The sequence below is a fragment of the Danio aesculapii genome, chromosome 13 (assembly GCF_903798145.1).
Source record: "Danio aesculapii chromosome 13, fDanAes4.1, whole genome shotgun sequence".
Classification (NCBI taxonomy): domain Eukaryota; kingdom Metazoa; phylum Chordata; class Actinopteri; order Cypriniformes; family Danionidae; genus Danio; species Danio aesculapii.
The window spans coordinates 29693003-29714641 of NC_079447.1; the positions used below are offsets into that span (position 1 = coordinate 29693003).

General features: G+C 35.8%; 1 protein-coding gene across 1 annotated transcript in view; it reads right to left on the reverse strand.

Annotated features, from left to right (window-relative positions):
* khdrbs2 (KH domain containing, RNA binding, signal transduction associated 2) overlaps positions 1-21639 on the reverse strand; it is a 119019-nt gene that overhangs the window by 81636 nt on the left and 15744 nt on the right. The window contains exon 2 of the mRNA XM_056470296.1: positions 7730-7857. Within this exon, the coding sequence (XP_056326271.1) occupies positions 7730-7857 (128 nt within the window). The remainder of the gene's footprint in view (positions 1-7729; positions 7858-21639) is intronic.

Below are 21639 nucleotides of genomic sequence, written 5' to 3' on the forward strand. Positions count from 1 at the left end.
GAATTTCAACTCATATTAACATCATATACAAACAGGCCTTACTGTATACTGTATGTTGTTTAGTTTAAAGTAGTCGGCATTGTTGCTGTGAAACCAAGAAATGTTATTTGGTTATGGTGTATATAGTTACAGTAGGTGGCACGATGGCTCAGTGGTTAGACCTGTCGCCTCACAGCAAGAAGGTCACTAGTTCGAGTCCCTGCTGGGTCAGTTGGCATCTCTGTGTGGAGTTTGCATGTTCTCCCCATGTTAGCGTGGATTTCCTCCGGGCGCTCCCATTTCCCACACAGTCCAAAGACATGCAGAATAGTTAATTAGGTAAACAAAATTGGCCATAGTGTATGAGTGTGTGAATGTGAGAGTGTATGGGTGTTTCCCAGTACAGGAATGTGGCTGAAAGGACATCCGTTGTGTAAAACATAGGCTGGAATAGTTCATTCCGCTTTGGTTTTTATCTGATAAATAAGGGATAAAGCTGAAGGGAAATAAATGAATGAATGTTAATAGTTGAAACTAATGTTTTCTTTCAGAGAACAGAGTAAAAAAACAGCTGTTAAGAAAGCATCAGAGTAATGGGGATATTTAGTATATGACCAGTTCTGTAACTCACTGACATTTTGTTGATGAATGAGGTCATCAAAAATATAATAATTTGATTATGAACTTTATTTTTAGATCACAGACTATGTAGATATAATTAAATGAGACTATAGTTTGAATAAACTAATTTTCTTTGCACGACTGACTGAAATTAAAGTACAGATTATCTCCTTCAGCATTATCTGTATAAATGTACCTATGTTTCATGTGGTATAAAACAGAAAAAAGGATCTAGGAGCCATAATCTTTACATCCTTTTGATGGCAAAAAAAATGATAATGGAGAATGTCTTATTTCTTAAGTTTTGTTACAAGCAGTTCACACATTGGCAAAAAAAAACTGTACTTTCTCTTCATGATTATGATTCATTGGATGTGTCTAATTCATAAAGGGCATTGTGGACACTAATGGGCTGCAACTCAAAACAAAAAACAAAAAAAAAAGCTTTTTAAAAAGAGGTTTTTGTTCCCCTGTCATATATAACCTTGCTAATTCAGCACAGATGAGCCTGTGAAATAAATATTTACTGAATAAACTAAATTAAACAGAACCTGCTGTCACTGCAACCGTAAAGGCATGAAATATTTTATTTCAATAGTTAAAGCAAGTGCTCAGCAATAATTTGGAGGAAAAATGTGCTATACTGAGTATGGCATTGTATTATAGCATAACACTGAATATGTATTGCAATTAATATTTTTTTTCTTGAAAAACAAGGATCTTTTAACCAATGGGCCTAGAAAATTGTGAAGATAATCAGCACTGAAACACTGAAATCACTTTGAAACAATGCTGACGAATAAAGATTCAAATCAGGCAATTCATGTAAAGGTGGTTATATACACTAGCAAAAACAGTCAAAGTAAAAAGAACAAACTGCCATTCAGAGTTCACATCATGCAAATATATAAACTAAAGTTAAACCAATTTAATGAGAGGATCAAAGAGACCGAGATGGACTCCAGTTCACTCCTTCTGCTGAACTGAGCTGCAGCAGAGATGCTCTTCCTCAGAGACGCTCATCAAGCATGATTAGACCAAACTCTAAGACAGCGCCGTCGTCACACACGGATTAATCAACTGCACATTCTGAAATCCTGGGGATTTGTAACACAGAGCATAGCATAAAGTCTACACTCTGTTAGCTATTATCTGTTATGATCCACAAGTTCATTGATCAGCTGATGTTGGGGTAAGTTTGTGTTTGAACGTTAAGCTAACCTTTTTTCAGGATCTTTTAAAAATTAGTTTGGTCTTTTATACATTACTAAAATGGCCTCTAAATGTAGGAACATATATTTATAGCCATCGCGTTTCAGATTTCATGACAGTACCACTTTTATTATTTGTAGTTATGTATTTGAGCATTAGTTTCCTTTTATTCTGTATTGTGTGTGGTGTGGTGTGGTTTGGTGTGGTCCTTACTTGCAAATTTCCAAAATTTGGAAACTTACAGATGATACAGTACATATACAAATAAATTTCATTATTAGTTTATACTGAATATATGATTAAAATTTATTATTTTAGAGTGTCAGAAAAGACAAACAATTAAACAATTAAAATGACAAAATAAATTTATACATAAGAAGAAATTGATACTCAGAAATTATTAGAATGTTGAACAAAGAATGTCAAGTAAAGCATGACATGTTTGAAGATAGAGAAACCTAAATAGTAAATTATGGTAAAACATAGTCAAAAGAAAGTCTAAAAAAAGTCTTTATTTGTAATTGTTTCATTTACAACTTGAGAAGTTACTTTTAATACTTAACATAGTGTCAATATGCTGTCCAAAGTTGTTTAAAGCTGCTAAAATTAGAATGAAAGTACAATTCACTTTTGTTAAAACATGACTCTTCAAACTAAAACCTGCTAAAATTTGTGGGAAAGATACATACTCTTACCTTGTAGCAAAAAACTAAATGTAAAATTGCATAACCTACACTTCATTCTAATCAATGCAACGTCATTGTACAAGATATTTCTCACATTTCAGGAATAATCACAAGAGAGGTTTTCCATAAAATTACCATAACTACAAAGCAGCCAATATCCTGAGGAAAGAGGGATTTGGGAAAACAAAAATCCATTGTTACACCTCGAACAAGACATGTAAAATCTAAACCTAAGGCGTGCTCTTTGTACTCTTTTTCGACAGCACAAATCTACTAAACCCATCAAACAGTCTGCACATTTTAGTACTTCAGGGATTCATTTCCTAAAGCAGAAACAGTAAAAAAAAAAACGAGAGAGCATATGAGAAGCTCAGAAGCTTTATGGATCCGTCTGTGTGATGCTCATGGCCTTTTTTCCCTCACTCATTTCCAAAGTATAATTTAAAGCAGCACAATGCTGAATAAAAAAGTGCTGCGTGTACCAAACATGATAACAATAGAGTATTCTGAAGTAAACAATCAGTTACCTCAAATAAAATGTACATCACAACAGGTTTCCATCTGAAATTAAGCACTAATTGTATTACTATTGGGAAAAATGTGATGTGTAACATGTGATATTGTTTCCACATGAAACAAAGCAGGCATTTCTGGCTCTCTGATGACTGAATCACTATAATCAAACTATCAGCAGGAACCAAACATAAGCACTCAGTGCCAAATACACTACATGTGTTGTTTTATGGCACATTTAAAAACCTCAGCTGTTTTCTGTGAATAAAACTGATCAACTTGTCAAATACAATCACTGCAAAAGTGGAACCCCCAAAGGAAGATTAACCAACCAACTGACAATTACAGTTTAGGCGGAAATCATCCTTTTCAACTTGTCAAACATTGATTTTTAATGTACTTAAGTAATAAATGTAAAAGTACTTATTGATAAACTTTTGCAAAACGTGTCATGCTCTAATAACCACTCAGATAATTCATGATAGTTCAAATATAATCACATTAACACATATAAAACCTTATGCAGATCAGTTTGTAAAATCAATGAATCATTTCCTAGAGATTCATTCTGAATGGAAATTTCATAAAATAAACATACACTGATAAAGTTCAGGTATTTAAAATGTTCTTAAGTAGTGTTGGGTAATACATAATGTAATTAGTTACTAATTACTATTTACATAATTAAAATTGTACTTAAATTACATTTCTTTATCTACTGTGTCTGAAAAGTAACTCAGTTACTCAAGTTATTAAATTACCTGACTCAACATAACTTTCAAGAGTTCACACTTAGCTGATGATTGATAATAAAGCTTGTTTGGCATGCTGTCCCGGGAGAGAGCCCTGACCTTATAAGATCCTCGAGCCCTGGGCTCCCTCCCGTTGCAGGGTGAGAAGGGAGTTTGAGCTCAGGCAGATTTCGATGTTTCCCCCCCCTGCTTAGTGTCAGATATGGATGCTGAGAAGGTGTACTTGGAGCTTGGCTAAAATATTTTGGATTAATTGTTTAGGGTGCTTGTTTTTGAACTGTGGGAGGAAACCGGAGGACCTGAGGAAAACCCACGCGAGCACGGGGAGAACGAGCAAATCTCCGCACAGAAATGTCGCCTGGTTTGGAAAAGAAGGGCATTCTTGCTGTGAGGCAACAGGGCTAATCACTGGCCACCGTGTCGCCCGTTTGAAAGGAGGGAAAGTAGGGTTGAGAGGGGGGATTTAAGACGAAGATATTGAGATGAGAAAAGTCTGGTTATTTAGAGTAAAGCATCATCTGATAGGATAATTAGTCATGAGCTAAAGTTGGAACAGCTGTGAACAATCATAAGCACGTGATCCTCTTGACATTTTTTTAGAAATAATCTCTACTTAAATTCAATGCATATATGCACTACATATAAATTTTAATTCCGCATAGACAATAGAAATTAAACTTGATGACGACTTAAATCAGAGCCAAACAGGACATTTTAGCTTTATTTAAAAATGTAACACTTTTTGAAGCTCATTTCTAAACAAATTTCGAGAGGATCACATGCTTATGTTTGTTCTCAGCTTTTCCAGCATTAGCTCATGACCAATTATCCAATCAGTTGATTCCTAACTCACTATAAAGCTCCGGTCACACTGGGCTTTTCCTCCCATAGACTTCCATTCATACGCACGGGAATGCGTCAGACCGGAAAGGCGGGGTCATGCATCAAGTTTCGCATGTTGCTGCGGTGCAAAGTTCAAGCTTGGTGAACTCTGACCTGCAAAATCGCATCACTTGACTGCGTGAGACCAATCGAGGATCAAAACAGGACCTCTCTGGACAGAAATTTAAAATATGGAGCAATCGCTCGCTTGTTTATGTTTAATCATCTTGTTTAATGCCGCCCCTTTTCGCAGCGCCGTACGATAGAATTTTGCACACACAAAGCCCGGTGTGCCGTAGCTTAAATAACCAGTTTTCTTATCTCAATATCTTCATCTTAAAGAACCCCCACACCCTACTTTCCCTCCTTTTCAAACGGGCGACACGGTGGCTAGTGATTAGAACTGTTGCCTCACAGCAAGAAAGCCTCTGGTTCAATTCTAAACCAGGCGGCATTTCTGTGCAAAGTTTTGCTTGTTCTCCCTGTGCTCGCGTGGGTTTTCCCCGGGTTCTCCGGTTTTCTCCCACAGTCCAAATAACACGCACCCTAAGCAATTGATCACAAAATTTATACCATAGTCAAGCTCTAAGTGAGTACACCTCTTCTTAGCCATCCATATCCAACACTTAGCTACAATAAGCAAGAGGGGAGTCATCGAGATCTACCTGAGCTCAAACTCCCCTCTTGCCCTGCAACGGGAGAGAGCCCAAGGTTCGAGGATCTCATAAGCTCAGGGCTCTCTCCTGGGAAAGCATACCAAACAAGCTTTATTATCAATCATCAGCTAAGTGTGAACTCTTGAAAAGAATAATAAACATTATATGTATCGAAACATAAAACATTTCAAAGCAATGACACAATATTTCATACTGCACATACCATACTGTATATTGACATACTTATTTCACTGTTCCTTGAGGCCGGCTCACACTGCGATTTTTAAAAAAAAAAATGTTTATATATAATCCCGAACGATTGTGGCATGTCAGACTGCATGCACATTGGCTCCTATGTCACACTGTAAGATCTCAGCTGACATAAAGTCAGACTAAACGACAAAGAAGATGCGCCAAACACAAAAGAAAACGCCCACGGAGTTTGACGTCATCCACCCGTGACACTTTCACTATCCCGCATTCTGAAATGATTCCTCCCAGCAAACGTAAACTGTGTGTCTCATTAATTAAACCAGGAAGAAAAAAATAACTGTTTTGATATTTCCCCGCAGTCATTTGAATTGTCACATTTATCGCATCATCATATTTGGAGCTCCTATCGATTTTTGGATTGACGCTCATCCCAGCTGTTGTCACACTACAGGGAAGTGTCTGAAATCTTCTGACACTAACAGAAGCTCGTCGGAGGAAAAATCTGATTGCAACGGGCACTAAGTGGCTGTCAGTGAACATGTCAAACCAACGACCAAAGGCCACAGATTTTAGCCAAGGATTTAAGGAATCTTTTAGGATTTCCCAAATGTGTCTCAGATGACAAAATCATGGCTGAAATCTTACAGTGTGAGCAGGTCTTTAAGCATGCTCAATCCATAAGATCAGTGGTCCCCAACCACCGGGCCACAAACCAGTACCGGTCTGTGGATCAATTGGTACCGGGTTGCACAAGAAATCATTCATTATTTTCTATTTTATTTTTTATCTGAGTCTGAACAATCTTTTATTTTGAAAAATGACTATTTTTAAAATTAGCCAAAATTTAACCCATAAGTTAACAAAATGAGTAAGAAACAGATGTCTTTGGAAAGGACTGCCAAGGAATGAATCCAGCATGTCTGTGCAAGAAGATAAGTTGCTGGAGATCTCAAATGATGGTGGTCGTTTACATATCATGCTTTTTCTGAGCGTAAATTTGTTGTATCCAATAGAGGTGTGTGGCTTGTGCATGCATATTGGGAGTGACACGCCACTTGGGCCTTCCAACTGCACCTAGTTAAAAACATCTTTAGAATGCGAATTACATGACAAGAGCAGACCGATCAGCTTCATATTTTGTATGGAATATACACATTTTGGTAGATTAACTAGACAAACTACAGTGCTTTTTAATTTTCTCCATGAATAAAACCTGTATCAGAGTTGCAGCAATGGTTTGTCAGCTTGTCATCCTCTGAGAAAACGGTTGATAGTCGCTAAGCAATCTACATACAATTACCTGAAAATGAAAAGTAATCTCTTACTTTACTTTTTCTGATGAAAAATTATCTACAGTAACTAGTTACTTTATTTAGTTTATTTATTTATTATACTTAATTAAACACACCCAACACTGTTCTTAAGTAAACTCTTTTTTAAAAACACAAAACATATTTATTGTGCTGTTTTTTTATATTATTAATTCATTTTGGAATGTATTTTCTGCCACATATACCTAAGATATGCATCTGTGTACCATGCAGATAGATGGTGGAACTTTAAGTAACATTTGAAATGGCAAGTAAAACAATTTTGCCAACATATGATCAATTTGTACCATTTAATTGCCACTATATATTCTTCCAAACCTCAAAAACATACATAATCATACAATTTCAGCTGAAATGAACACTATAGATGGAGTTTTTAGGCACGTTTTTGGAGGTTTTAAAAAATATGGCTAGGGGCAGTTACAAGATACAAACTGACCATGTTGCTAATTTAAAAAGTTTTACACCTCTATTGGTGCTGAAAAGCCAAAATATAACAGATGTATGAGAGGCCAGCTGGTAAAAAAAAAAAAAAAAGGAGGGGTAAAAAAAAAACTAGACTAATTTCCTGATTACGAAATGAGGCAGAATAATGTTTGAACAGGTAGAAACAGATGTGTCGTGCCGGTTACTCAGAGAGCCAGCAACCCTTTCAGCTGGGACAGAAATATAAGGTGTAAATAACAGCAGATCTGCAGTGCAGCACAAATCAGAGTCTGACAGCATCTAGTTTGCTCCCGCCAGATACAGAACGTATTAAGTCATTACCACGAGCACAGCAATCCCATAAAACTGATGAATAGCTTTTGATCCTCTCTGATCTCCACATGACTATAACATTGATTTGACCGTCACGTCATCACTCTTTTGTGCTGAGGTCTTACCTTAGGATACTGCTGAACCGGGATCAGCACGCGCTCTGAAAGTTTGATGTTTTTGTTGCTGATGATATCCAGGTATTTCTTCACCTCGCCATCTTTTCTCAACTCGTCGCCTTCAAACTTTTCAATCTCTGAATGAAGGAAGAAAATAAATGTCTTGAAATAAAAGCGTACATCACAATGAGCTTCTGTTTTAATTAAGGACTGATTTTGGAACTGACTACCGAAAAAATATTGTAATGTGTAACATGATATTGTTTATAAATCAAAGCAGGCATTTTTGCCTCTCTAATGACTCAATCATAATCAAACTATCAGCGGGAACATAAGCACTTAGCGCCAAATATGTTACATGTGTCGTTTTATGGCACATTAAAAACCTCAGCTGTTATCTGTGAATAAAACTGATCAACTTGACAAATACAATTGCTATAAAACCAATGCCCCAAATGAATATCAACAGACAATAACATTTTAGGGTGCTAAAAACACTGTTAAAGGCACAAGATGGTGCACATTCACAACAAACAAAGATGTGGTTTGATGAGGTCATGGCTGAGTGTGGGATCATGGCAGTTGTGGTTTTCAAGACACCCTATGGGGCTCCTGGAGAAATCATGTTCATGTATGAGCTAAAGATTTCAAAACATTATTATTGTAGTGCATACCTGTCAACATTGGGATGTGAAACTAAGGGATATGCCCACCATAATAAGGGATTCCCCCGACACCCCCTTAAAAAAAATCCCCAAATTACTACATATGTTCATTTGGAGCTGTTTCATTGTAAATAAACAGTTAAATGGCCAGTAATATGTTTTATTATTATTATTTACAAAAGAAAAATTAAATAGTATACATTAGCAAACAGTTCAGCTTATTAAAATTAAAAGCTATTACAATGAAATAGATATCTATCAAATCATCAAGCTATCAAATCTCATTAGCCGTTTCTTCACTGTATAACTTAAACATTCTGATTAAAAAGAGCAACGAATGAATCTCTTATTTTTTAGATTTTTTTCTTTTCATTACATTAACAGGTGTCACTTTAAAAATGCACAGATCTAATAATGACAGCTTTCGATTGCTAACTTTTTATGCTCATTTAGGACGAAATTAGTTGTGTTTGAAAAAAACCCACCAAGATCGACATCTTTAGATGTTATTATTGTTAATTATGTGTTTATGTCTGTTCAAACACAAACCCACAACCCAGACTTTTGCTGTGCTTCAAATCGTGTGTACAGAATCCACTTGGGAAACAGCGTCTATTTATCACTATGGAGCGCGTCAGCTGACAGTCACCACTATATGACTGTTTTGAGGATTGCATATGAAGGGGAGAGTTTTCAAAGAGTTTTCATGCCTAAACAAAGCAAAAGCGCAGAACAGACTCACATTTAAGAGCAAGGGTTCGGCGGTATGGGTTGCGTATAGGGAGGCTTGGCTCTTTAATGTTTATTTGCCACCCTTCAGAGAAAGACGGAAAATACAGGAGAAATACGGGAAAATACTTTTACGGGATGATAGCATAGATAGATAGAATTGTAAAATACGGGAGAATCTATTGGGAGTACATATTGTGCTATTTTTCAAAAATGGATTAGCAACAGTGAGCGATTTTTTTTAATGTTGGACAATAAAAGGTAAATTTTTTTATTGCTATAAACATTTATTAAATTTACATTAAATTTATTATTATTAAATTTACAGTGTTGTAAAAAAAGTACAAGTTTTTTTCTTTAACCATGCTTCAAACCCTCTCAATCACAATGCTGTGCCAGGTGAACCACCAAGCATGTTTACATTGGAAAAGTCACGCATAAGGACACTGATATGTGCTGAAAACGTAAACCAAGGAAGCACACTGGTAAAAGCATAACAAGTGACAGCATGCAATTAAAAAGAAGGTTTTTAGTTTTTGTGCAGTTAAGCCTAAATATCTTTAAACTTTACTTTTGATTTTGTAAAAATTGAAAGAAAGAAAGAAAGAAAGAAAGAAAGAAAGATTTGAACCATGGCTTGATCAGTCCAGGAAATCTAGCTTTCGATGGCACGTTTATTAACAACAATTAAATAAACGCTCCAGATATACCGTAACTTGTCGGCGTAAGCCTGCTAAGCCCTTATTCGCATGACAAACACAAATTGAAAAGCTGCTGTGCAAAACTCTAATATTTTGTGCTTGAGGAATTTTATGGTGCTTTTGAGAATTGAGCTGGAGACTTAGCAGCCACACAACATTAAAGAGGCTTGAAATGAAGCTGTCACCTGGCTTCCTCCAGGGATCCCCTTCTGTCGCTGCTAAATTAATGCTCAGCAGAATTGAGAATTATGAACCTGTGCAACTCGTGTAAAACATGGAGAGGGAAAAGGGAAGGGAAGTCTGCAGGTGAAGGGAGACCATTATTTTTCACCTCAACTCTGGTGAGATTCTGAGTTGCTTAAACCTGCAAAAAAATACTTGATGAACTCTACATATAAGCAACTATTCATCACTCACACAGATAAAATGGATTTTCAAGCATCAAATAAATAAAAGTGTCAATAATTTTTTTCAATTAAAATGTATCCTGCTTCTTTTCTTTATTTTAACAACAGTTTTTTAACAAATTAAACATCGTCTTACAGCACAGTAAAATGCCATTTAGTAAAACAATAGTTTATATACCAAAAAAATCTTCTTGTCTTGTTTTGATGACATTTTAACTCTGTATAAGGTTTTTATAGAAATACTCAAACAAACCCTGGAATGTTAGTGGTGTTGTTAAGACTTTTTAACTTTTAGGACAAAAATACATTAATACATTTTGGAAATATATATATATATATATATATATATATATATATATATATATATATATATATATATATATATATATATATATATATATATTCCAAAATAAAAAAAATATATAAATTTTATAAAAAATATGAATTTTAAATAATGTTAATAAAAAATATTTGGAATGCTCCCTTAACTGCTGTCTTTGGTATTGTAAATGAAAATAACAATTTATCAAAAAGTTAATCGGACTGCATTGTCTTTACTTCTCTTTTGGCAAGACGCTTGATTTTAATCAATTGGAAACAATCATTTCCCCCTTCTTTTAAACAATGGTCCAATGATGTGTTGCATTTCCTTGGTTTGGAAAAAATAAGACTTAATTTAAATGGTTCTGGGTCCAAGTTCACTGCCGTGTGGCGTCCTTTCATAATTTACTTCCAAAGACAAATGTAACTGTAACTGCAAAATGATGCTGACAGGTTTTTTTATTTTACTGATGTTGTCTTCATTTTTTTTGTCTTTGTTTATATGTACACAATGTTAAAGCACTATGTTTATATGTATGTTGTGTTGATTGTTATGTTAATTAATTAATGTATGTTTTTGATTATTTAAATAAATAAAAAAGGGAAATAAAATTGAATAAAAATATTCCAAAACACTGATGTAGTGCCATTTTAAATCTTTACGTATACAGCTGAAGTCAGAATTATTAGCCCCCCCCCCCCCCCCCCCCCCCTGTTTATTTTTTTTTCCCCAATTTCTGTAACGGAGAGAACTTCAGCCCATTTCTAAACATTAATAACTCATCTCTAATAACTGATTTCTTTTATTTTTGCCATGATGACAGTAAATATTATTTGACTAGATTTTTTTCAAGACACTTCTATACAGCTTAAAGTGACATTTAAAGGCTTAACTAGGTTAATTAGGTTAACTAGGCAGGTTAGGGTAATTAGGCAAGTTATTGAATAACGATGATTTATTCTGTATTGAAAAAATAATTTTTGACTATTGAAAAAATCTTTAAAAAAATTAATTATTGAAAAAAATTTAAAACTGTTTTTTTCAAGCCGAAATAAAACAAGACTTTTGAAGTTTTGAATAATTTAAAATACATTTTTGTTTTTTAGTATCATATATCACTTATTTATTTATTTATTTATTTATTTCATTTTTACATGAATAAATGTGTTTCAATCAATGACAATGAATTCAGATTAATTTAGACCTCAAATTTAAATTTTTTTTTTAAATATTATAATAAAATAAAATACTTGTTTCTACTCCAATGACTTGCTGTTGAAATATACATAAAAAATTGCTATTGTTAGAAGTAGAAAACAAGATTAATTTATTTAAACATTGTTAAAATAATGGAATTAGACTTTTATATAACTAACATGTTTTGGATTCTGAATGGCAAGTAATGTGTTACCTGATAGTTTACAAGCGTTTTTATTGATGTCTGTTGAAGCTCTGATTCTGCGTTTAAATGAGATGTGATATGGTTCGAGAAGTTGAACTTTTTCTTTCAACAAACTCTAAGAAATGCTGTGTTATTTAAAGCTTTTTACCCCTTTTTCAAGATTTAAGATAAGCCTCCAGAATGTGTCTGTAAAGTTTCAGCTCAAAATCCCCCATCAGATTATTTATTTTACCTTTCAGAATATTAGAATTTTCAGCTTTGAACACATTGTAGCTTTTTTGTTGCCTGTGCCTTTAATGCTAGTTCTCCCCGAGTGTGTCTCCGTCTCTGTCAGATAAACAACACAGTGACAGACATGAAGAAAGCAGATCTCATGTAATGTTTTTGAGAAATACTTTGGTAAGAACTCAAATGATTATTTGATGTATTTGTTGTGGAGCTAATTCAAGCCTTTCTGCAGCAATTAGTCACACACAATTTGGCCTCAAAATGGGAGGGATTTGGATCCTATTTTAACATCAGGAATTTAAAAAAAGGAGACTTATTGTTTTTATATCACCCCAACATGACTGTGGACACCTTATACCTACACACAGATCTGTCCAAACAGCTTCCAAAAGATTATTTTCATCGTATAGGTGCCTTTTAAACTTAAATTAGGCAAAATATGAACTAACCCAAATACTGGGTTAAAGTTGGTTCTATTAATTTAATTATAAAATATTAAACCATTACGTCAGTCCCTATTGCACCCAAAATTAATTAATTTTTATAAAATGTTACTTTCATTTAACATTTTTATATGCATTTAAAATCACATTTTAGATTAAATGTTATACATCTCGTCTTTGAAGCAGGTATATTTCCCCTATCTTCTTTCAAGTTTTAAGTCCTGAAGCATGTTTGTTTTAATGATAGCTTAGTGTGATGGTCATTTGTGAACACACCACAGGTTGTCTGCTGCAGTTATAAAGCTCTTGCCCGCTTATGCATTTAAAAGAATCATTCTCTCTGCATGGTTCCTCTGTAATGATCACCTCTTTTTACGTCTTAAAGCTTTTCAATAATTATCTAGAAAGCAATTATTCGCTTAGTACAATGTAATCTGTTGGAACTATTTGCAAAGAGGATGAAATCACGCAGGAAAATAAAATCAAAAGATCCATTTCTGCAGTGATTTTGACCCCGCTGGTCTCAAGGTGATTTTCAGAGGATTTATGAAGTCATTTCCCCTCAAGTTCACACAGGCATCCTATCAGAGTAACCACAGGTGTAGTTCAGCAGATCAATGATGAACATGTTGCACCAATTTTTGTAAAAACTAATGGTTAGCCTGCCCTTTTCCTCCATTTTAACAGTTTTTCTCTTGATTTATCACTTTAAGCCAGTGTTTCACAACCTGTTCGATGTGAAAATCCAGCCTGATCTCATGAGAAAACGTAAGTCTTTTACGTTTTGTCAGTTTAGTGGCTAATTCGTACGAATTTGTACGAGTTCAGTCATACGAAATTGTACGATTTTAAAAAGGAGGCGTGGCACCTAACCCCACCCCTAAACCCAACCATCATTGGGGGATGAGCAAATCGTACTAAATTGTACGAATTAGATTGTACGAATTCATACGAATTAGCCACTAAATCAAAAAGTTACGAACTGCCGTGAGATTGTTTTGGAAAATCCCAATATTCAAAAGGCACTATAATATTTACTCAATTTGTGTTGTGATTGTGGAAAAATTGCTAATTTCAAACATTTTATTGATACAGTATATTGAATTGATAAAAAGTGGTTAAATAATAAAATAATTTATTATACATTTTTTTAAATTATATTCAGCAAAATGGTTACTGAATGAATTAACATTACTTTTTGTGCTTATTTGAGTATTTTAATTAAGATAATTTTAATTATTTAAACACATTATTACATTATTGTCAGAAAAAAAACATTCATCATACATTCTCTATATTCTTTCTCACTTCTTTTTCGGCATGTGAAATATATAGGGCAGAAACATAGATCCACAGATCTACAACAAACTTTATAACCTGTAAAAAAACATATCAAATATATTTGTAATGTGCAGCAATGTCTCAGATGCAGCTGTACTAATGATTAATAAAATCCATTCACCGTTTTATAACATTGTTTAGTTTGATTTTGGTGAAAAGCATTTGACAATATGTAATACCAGAATAACAACTTTCACAATGCAGTTTTTAATTATACTTTTTGTCCTATTTTCATTAAATGTTTTTATCCAACAGTGACAGTTTGATCATTTAAATACTTGCATTCCCCTCACACATTTCCTGAGGCTGCTTCTTCGAAACCACTGTTTCTAGCACTAACAGCTCTGTGGATAAAAGATCAGATCCCGAATGAGACAATGCATAAACTGGAGAGTTACAGAGGTCTTGCTTCATCTGTGCCCTTCAGCATGACACTAACTCTCAGGAGACTGTAAGCAATGAACGGAGAAGCATCTGCAAAAAGGTGCATTTCTATTACAAAACTTGTCTGATTCTGATGATTGATTTTGAACCTTTTTTCACCCTGTTATCTTATCCTTCTCTGGCTGAATGGTCCCAAATCAAACAAGGCTGAAAATTAGACATTTTTTGGAAATGGAGAATCCTGAGGATTTTTTTTATGGAGATGGATGCATGCTGAATCAATATTATAAAAGAAAGAAAGCGAGAGAGACTGACTGCAATATTGCTCACTCACCGGCCACTTTATTAGGTACACCTTACTAGTACCGGGTTAGACCCCCTTTTGCCTTCAGAACTGCCTTAATCCTTCGTGGCATAGATTCAACAAGGTATACTGGAAATATTCCTCAGAGATTTTGGTCCATATTGACTTGATAACATCACGCAGTTGCTGCAGATTTGTCGACTGCACATTCATGATGAGAATCTTCCATTCCACCTTATTAAGGTGCTCTATTTGATTGAGGTCTGGTGACTGTGGAAGCCATTTGAGTACAGTGAACTCATTGTCATGTTCAGGAAACCAGTCTGAGATGATTTACACTATAAGACAAGGCACGTTATCCTGCTGGAAGTAGCCTTCAGATGATGGGTCCACTGTGGTCATAAAGGGATGGACATGGTCAGCAACAATACTCAGGTAGGCTGTGGTGTTGACATGATGCTTAATTGGTACTAATGGGCCCAAAGTGTGCTATGAAAATATCCCTCACACCATTACACCACCACCAGAATGAACCGTTGATATAAGGCAGGATGGATCCATGCTTTCATGTTGTTGCCACCAAATTCTGACCCTACCATCTGAATGTCGCAGCAGAAATCAAGACTCATCAGACCAGGTAACATTTTTCCAACCTTCTATTGTCCAATTTTGGTGAGCCTGTGCGAATTGTAACCTAAGCTTCCTGTTCTTAGCTGACAGGAGTGGCACCCCGTGTGGTCTTCTGCTGCTGTAACCCATCCGCCTCTAGGTTGGACATGTTGTGTGTTCAGAGATGCTCTTCTGCATACCTCAGTTGTAACAAGTGGTTATTTGAGTTACTTTTGCCTTTCTATTAGCTCGAACCAGTCTGGTCATTCTTCTCATCAACAAGGCATTTGCGCCCACAGAACTGCCGCAGAAATACTCAGACCAGCACATCTGGCACCAACAATCATGCCACATTCAAAGTCACTTAAATGACCTTTCTTGCCCATTCTGATGCTCGGTTTGAACTGCAGCAGATTGTCTTGACAATGTCTACATGCCTAAATGCACTGAGTTGCTGTCATGTGATTGGCTGATTAGAATTTTGTTCTAACAAGCAGTTAGACAGGTGTACATAATAAAGTGGCCGATGAGTGTAATTATACAGTACACTACTACTTGTTAATGAATCAATGTCCATTAGAAATATGAAAAGTAGCTCAGCTGCAAACATATCACACTGTAATCCTCAGGGAACATATTCATATTCTGTGCATTTCTAACGCTATTTGCACAGAAAACGTTTGATCAAAGCTGATGTACTGCTTTTTTGCATCATGCTGTGATTTCAATGAACTGAAAAACAAACATATGCTACATCAGAATAAAAAGTGCTGTAAAACCTGAGCGTTTTCGGATATGATTGATTTTGAATGACCATCCACAATGAAAGCCATCTCTTGAGTATGTCATGCATGCCTGACAACCCTAACTAACAAAAGTCTCTGGGTGCCATTTGAGAGCTGGTGATCTGATCTTATTGAGTGAGTTAAAGACCAAAAGGTCCACAAATGGCCTTTTAGTTGATACATATAACAATTTCAAGGGCGAGTGGCTCTGTGGAATGAGTATCGCAGGATAATAGAGAAGATTCAGGCTTAAATTTTAGTTTGGCTTCTTTGTTCTGCTCTCTACTGTTCCGCCATTGCCAGCTTGTTGAAAAGAGTTAACGGTCAATGGCTTATTAACAATCATAGGTTATTCAAAGGTTTAAAATAAAGCAAAGTATTTAAATCCATAATAAAAACATCTTAATCTCTTCTCTGTGTTACCCCCATTACAATAAGCTGAAAAAAATATGCAGAATTTAACATTGAATCTAAGAACTATGTGAAGTTTCTCTATGGTTGATGTTCAACGAAATATTGTTGATTGAATTTTGTGACCTTTGTTTAACTTAACCTAACTAGGTAGAATTTAATTGACTAAAGCAAACTGAATGAGACCTAAACAATCGGATGTTGATCACAAATTAACCCAAAAAGCATATATGTTTTTTTAGAATAATATTTAGAGTATTGTCCTCTGATATATATAATACATTCTGCACTGCTTGATTGACCTTTTCTAACAAATCCATCAAAAATCCATCCTTACTGAACTTTACAGGCTCCTCATCTCTCTGAAGATAACATCCCGCTGGCTGGAAAATGAAACTTTTAACTGAAAATGACATTCACATTGTAAAATACATCAGTCTGACCTGACGATCAGGACCCTGTGGAACATGAAAATTCAAAATCGCCCACATTAGGATAATACAGCATGAAAAAAGAGCCAGATCACTCTTTTGTTCTAGCAAAATACATTTGCAAGCCAAAAATCATTTCAAAGGTTACTTGTTACTTCTCCCTTCTGCCATCTTCTCATTGTGTTCACTTTATCTCTGTAATCTGTAACATAATCGGTCCACAATTGCTCTGTGCTCCTCTAACACACTCATACAAGCATACAAAGGCTTATTTTTAAAATGATATGATATGAAAATTGATATAGAGGAGACAACTGGAAATGTTAAAGATGTGTCATTTAGTTTGGACTAATTGTACATTTTAAGTCAAACCCATGGATAATATTCACAGTACTCATGCCATTCAGAAAAGCTCACAGGAAGAGCAGCTTTATTGTGATCCATCAGAACACAGCTGAACAAAGAACTGAGGCAATATGAGCTGTCAAAGCTCTGTGTGATTGAATTGCTCTGTTTTAAAACATAAATCCTACTTTGAAGGATATACTTGAACTGTAATAAAACCCAATTAGGACACTTTCAGTTTAGAGAAGATGAAGATTTAATCACATCAGCTTGTGAACTGTTCTGCCCTACAAAGGCAAAGTGCAGTAACTACACAATTGGTAAAAATTGAGTGAAAGTCTAGAAGAGGATCTTAGACATCTGTTCTGTCTTTCGACAAAGTCTCCAGGTTCAGTTTCCTCCCATTTCAGAAAAACAAGTAAGTACAAAACGCAAGCTGGTGTAAAAAGGAAAAAAAACGTAAAGGCATTTTGTTCAGTTTGAGTGTAGATACTTCTCTCTGCCTTTGCAGGGCAGTGTTGCCCTGTATGTGCCAGAGGAAAAGATTTTAAGGTGTATTTTACTATGTTTTTCCTCCATTTCACTGATATTACTATTAAAGCAAAGACTATCTTCATTGATTTTTGTTATAAGTTCATATTCCTGATATTTAAGACTTTCTGTTAGACTTCACCCATTTTCACTGATAAGATAACTGCCACTGTAGACTTAAATGAAACTTATTGCTGTCACAATTACATATAATGGGCCCTATCACCCAGCGCAATAAGGTGCAAGACGTGTTTCCATGACGTGTTACTATTTTTAAACCAACACACCCTAATTTTCCTGTTTTCCGCCACGTTGTTTAAATAGCAAATCCATTTGCGCCACTTTGTGGACTCATGGGTGTTTCGGTCTAGAAAAGAGGTGTGTTAAGGCGCATTGTTGGTGCGTTGCTATTTTGAGAAACTAAAATAGATTGTTCAATAGACCAGCTGAAAGCAGGTCTTAAGCCCAGCGCAGATCGCGTTAGTTGTGCGCCTCGCTTACATATTGCTTAAAACACGCAGGATGTACAGCAATACGCAAATATCTTTACAAATGAAAAAGAATTAAAGGATTACAATTTTTTTTTTTTCAAATATTACTTTCTACATAAATATAAAAACCACTGCCTTCATGCCTTTTTCATCTTGGGGGGCTTTTTTTAGTTTATTCATGACAATTTGCTTTGGTATAATGTTATTTTTATTAGTATTATTTATTATATGCATATTTTTATTTGTTTTATTAAAAACAAGCTTAGATTTCCCCACCTGTCAGGTTTTGGACCTTATGGGGCATAGCATGTGTATTTGGATATAACTCAGTTGTTTGACCACACTTCATTATTATTGTTCATTTATTAGTTTCCTTTCCAAAAAAAATTGCCTTTCCAAAATAATAAATGCCCCTTAAAAGTATGTCGCCTTGCATAAATCAGTACATGACAAGAGGAAATAAGGGGCAAAAAGGTCTGTTGTGCTTTCTTTTATATAATATTAGAGGTATGCTCAGTCCGGTTCCAGGAGATCTACCTTCCTGCAGAGTTCAGCTTCAACCTTCATCAAACTCAACTAAACCAACTATAGCTGCAGTCACACTGGGCTTTTCCTTCCATAGACTTCCATTCATACGCACGCGAATGCGTCAGACCGGAAACGCAGGGTCATGCGTCAAGTTTCGCAAGTCGCTGCGGTGCAAAGTTCAAGCTTGGTGAACTCTGACCTGCAAAATCGCATCACTTGACTGCGTGAGACCATCGAGGATCAAAACAGGACCTCTCTGGACAGAAATGTAAAGCATGGAGCAATCGCTGGCTTTTTTAAATGTCTAATCATCTTTAAACAGAGATGTTTAATCCCGCCCCTTTTCAAAGCGCCGCACGACAGAATTTCGAACACACAAAGCACGGTGTGACCGTAGCTTAAGAAGGATCTAAATGAGCACTTGGTAATTAAAGACAGGTGTGTTTGATCACGGTTGCAGCTGAACTCTATAGAAAGGTAGATCTTTAGGAATATGCTTGAGCACCCCTGTGATATTCTATCATAGGCATGATATGTTCATGAAGGGTTACAAAAATGTAGAAGTGACTTTCAAGAGTGCATTAGATGATGGATTTTTTTTTTGCAGTTGAAAATTGGCATAATTATTCTTTAAAATGCTTAATTATAATCAAAACTTCCTGACACACATACACACACACACCAAATATGGCATATACAGAAAGTGATATTGGTATTACAGGATAAATCAAATTCACATGTGAATGCAGTATTTTGCAGCTGAAACTTAACACTCAACAAAAGACTGGGAATCATTTTACGACTGGTTTCATAAAATTGTTTCAGATGAGTTTGAGAAACTCATTTCATTTTCTGAATATTAAAATTGTTTCATCTCAACAAATCTTCCCAAAGTCATTACCGTCAGAAACTCCTTCTCTTTTCATTTCTTCCCCATCATCATGCATCACCCTCATTTACATTACTTAATTAACCTTAGTGGCCCAGCGGGGATGTACATATTTTTTATAGTGCAGTCAAAGGTAATATTTACATCTCAAGCCACTGAACTATTGAACCAGTACAACACGTATGACCTTCAAACAGATGCTTCAAAGTTAAACAAGCTAATATAAAGCATCCATATCTCCACAACAAATGTGTTATAATGGCTGAACAACAGCTGAATGATGCCTCTTAAGGGGCAGGAAAAGACACTGAATGGTAATGTTTAACCTCTATGAAGAACACCCTGTCTTGTTTTCTAATAAAAGTGTGTGTGACGTGTGCTGCAAAGCTCCTCTTTCAGTGTGTAAAGACTCCGAGGTCTGAAGGAGAACTGCTCGGCAGATGTCCACACAGTCGGGTCCTGCAACTTTCAGGGGTGCCATAACAAAGTTAGATTTCTGCTAAACGAATTAGGAGAGCTAATATATTACAACGGGGCTTTTAAATGCAATTATCATTTAATCCTATTTTGGAATATCAAAGATAGTAAATTGGCTTGTTTATACCTGAAAGTCAAATTTCACCCAGCAGGTGGAAAAACGGTATTGTATTACATTGTGTCTCCAAAACACATGTACAGCAAGTGTGATTCAAAGACATAATGATGATAAAAGATTATACAGCTTTACACACATACAAACATACACTCACCGGCCATTTTTTAGGTAAAACTGCTTATTAACGCACATTTCTAATCAACCAATCACATGACAGCAACTCAATGCATTTAGGCATGTAGACATGGTCAAGACGATCTGCTGCAGTTCACACTGAGCATCAAAATGGGGAAGAAAGGTGATTTAAGTGACTTTGAATGTGGCATGATTGTGGGTGGCAGACAGGCTAGTCTGAGTATTTCAGAAATTACTGATCTACTGGGATTTTCACGCAAAACCATCTCTAGGGTTTACAGAAAATGGTCAGAAAAAGAGAAAATATCAAGTGAGCAGCAGTTCTTTGAGCACAAATGCCTTGTTGATACCAGGGGAGAATGGCCAGACTTGTTCGAGCTGATAGAAAGGCAACAGTAACTCAAATAACCACTCGTTACAACCGAGGTATGTAGAAGAGCATCAAACCTTGAGGCACAACACGTCAAACCTTGAGGCGGATGGGCTAAGCTAAGCTCTGTCAGCTAAGAACAGGAAACTGAGGCTACAATTCACACAAGCTCACCAAAACTAGACAATGGAACATTGGAAAAACGTTGCCTGGTCTGATGAGTCTCGATTTTTGCTGCAACATTCGGATAGTAGAGTCAGAATTTGGTGTCAACAACATGAAATCCTGGATCCATCCTGCCTTGTATCAATGGTTCAGGCTGGTGGTGGTGGTGGTGTAATGGTGTGGGGGATGTTTTCTTGGCACACTTTGGGCCCATTAGTACCAATTGAGCATTGTGTCAATGGCATGGCCTACCTGATCGTTGTTGCTGACCATGTCCATCCCTTTATGACTACAATGCACCCATCTTCTGATGGTTTCTTCCAGCAGAATAACATGTCATGTCAAAGTGCGAATCATCTCAGACTGGTTTCTTGAACATGACAATGAGTGCTCGAGAACAATGAGCCTTCACAGTCACCAGATCTCAATCCAATAGAGCACCTTGATGTGGTGGAAAGGGGGATTCGCATCATGGTTGTGCAGTCAACAAATCTTCAGCAACTGCGTAATGCTATCATGTCAATATGAACCAAAATCTCTGAGGAACATTTCCAATACCTTGTTGAATCTATGCCACAAAGGATTAAGGCAGTTCTGAAAGCAAAAGGGGGTCCAACCCGGTACTAGTAAGGTGTACCTAATAAAGTGGGCAGTCAGTGTATTTCAGTAATAATATTCAATATATAGTTTATACAATAAAAGTTATTT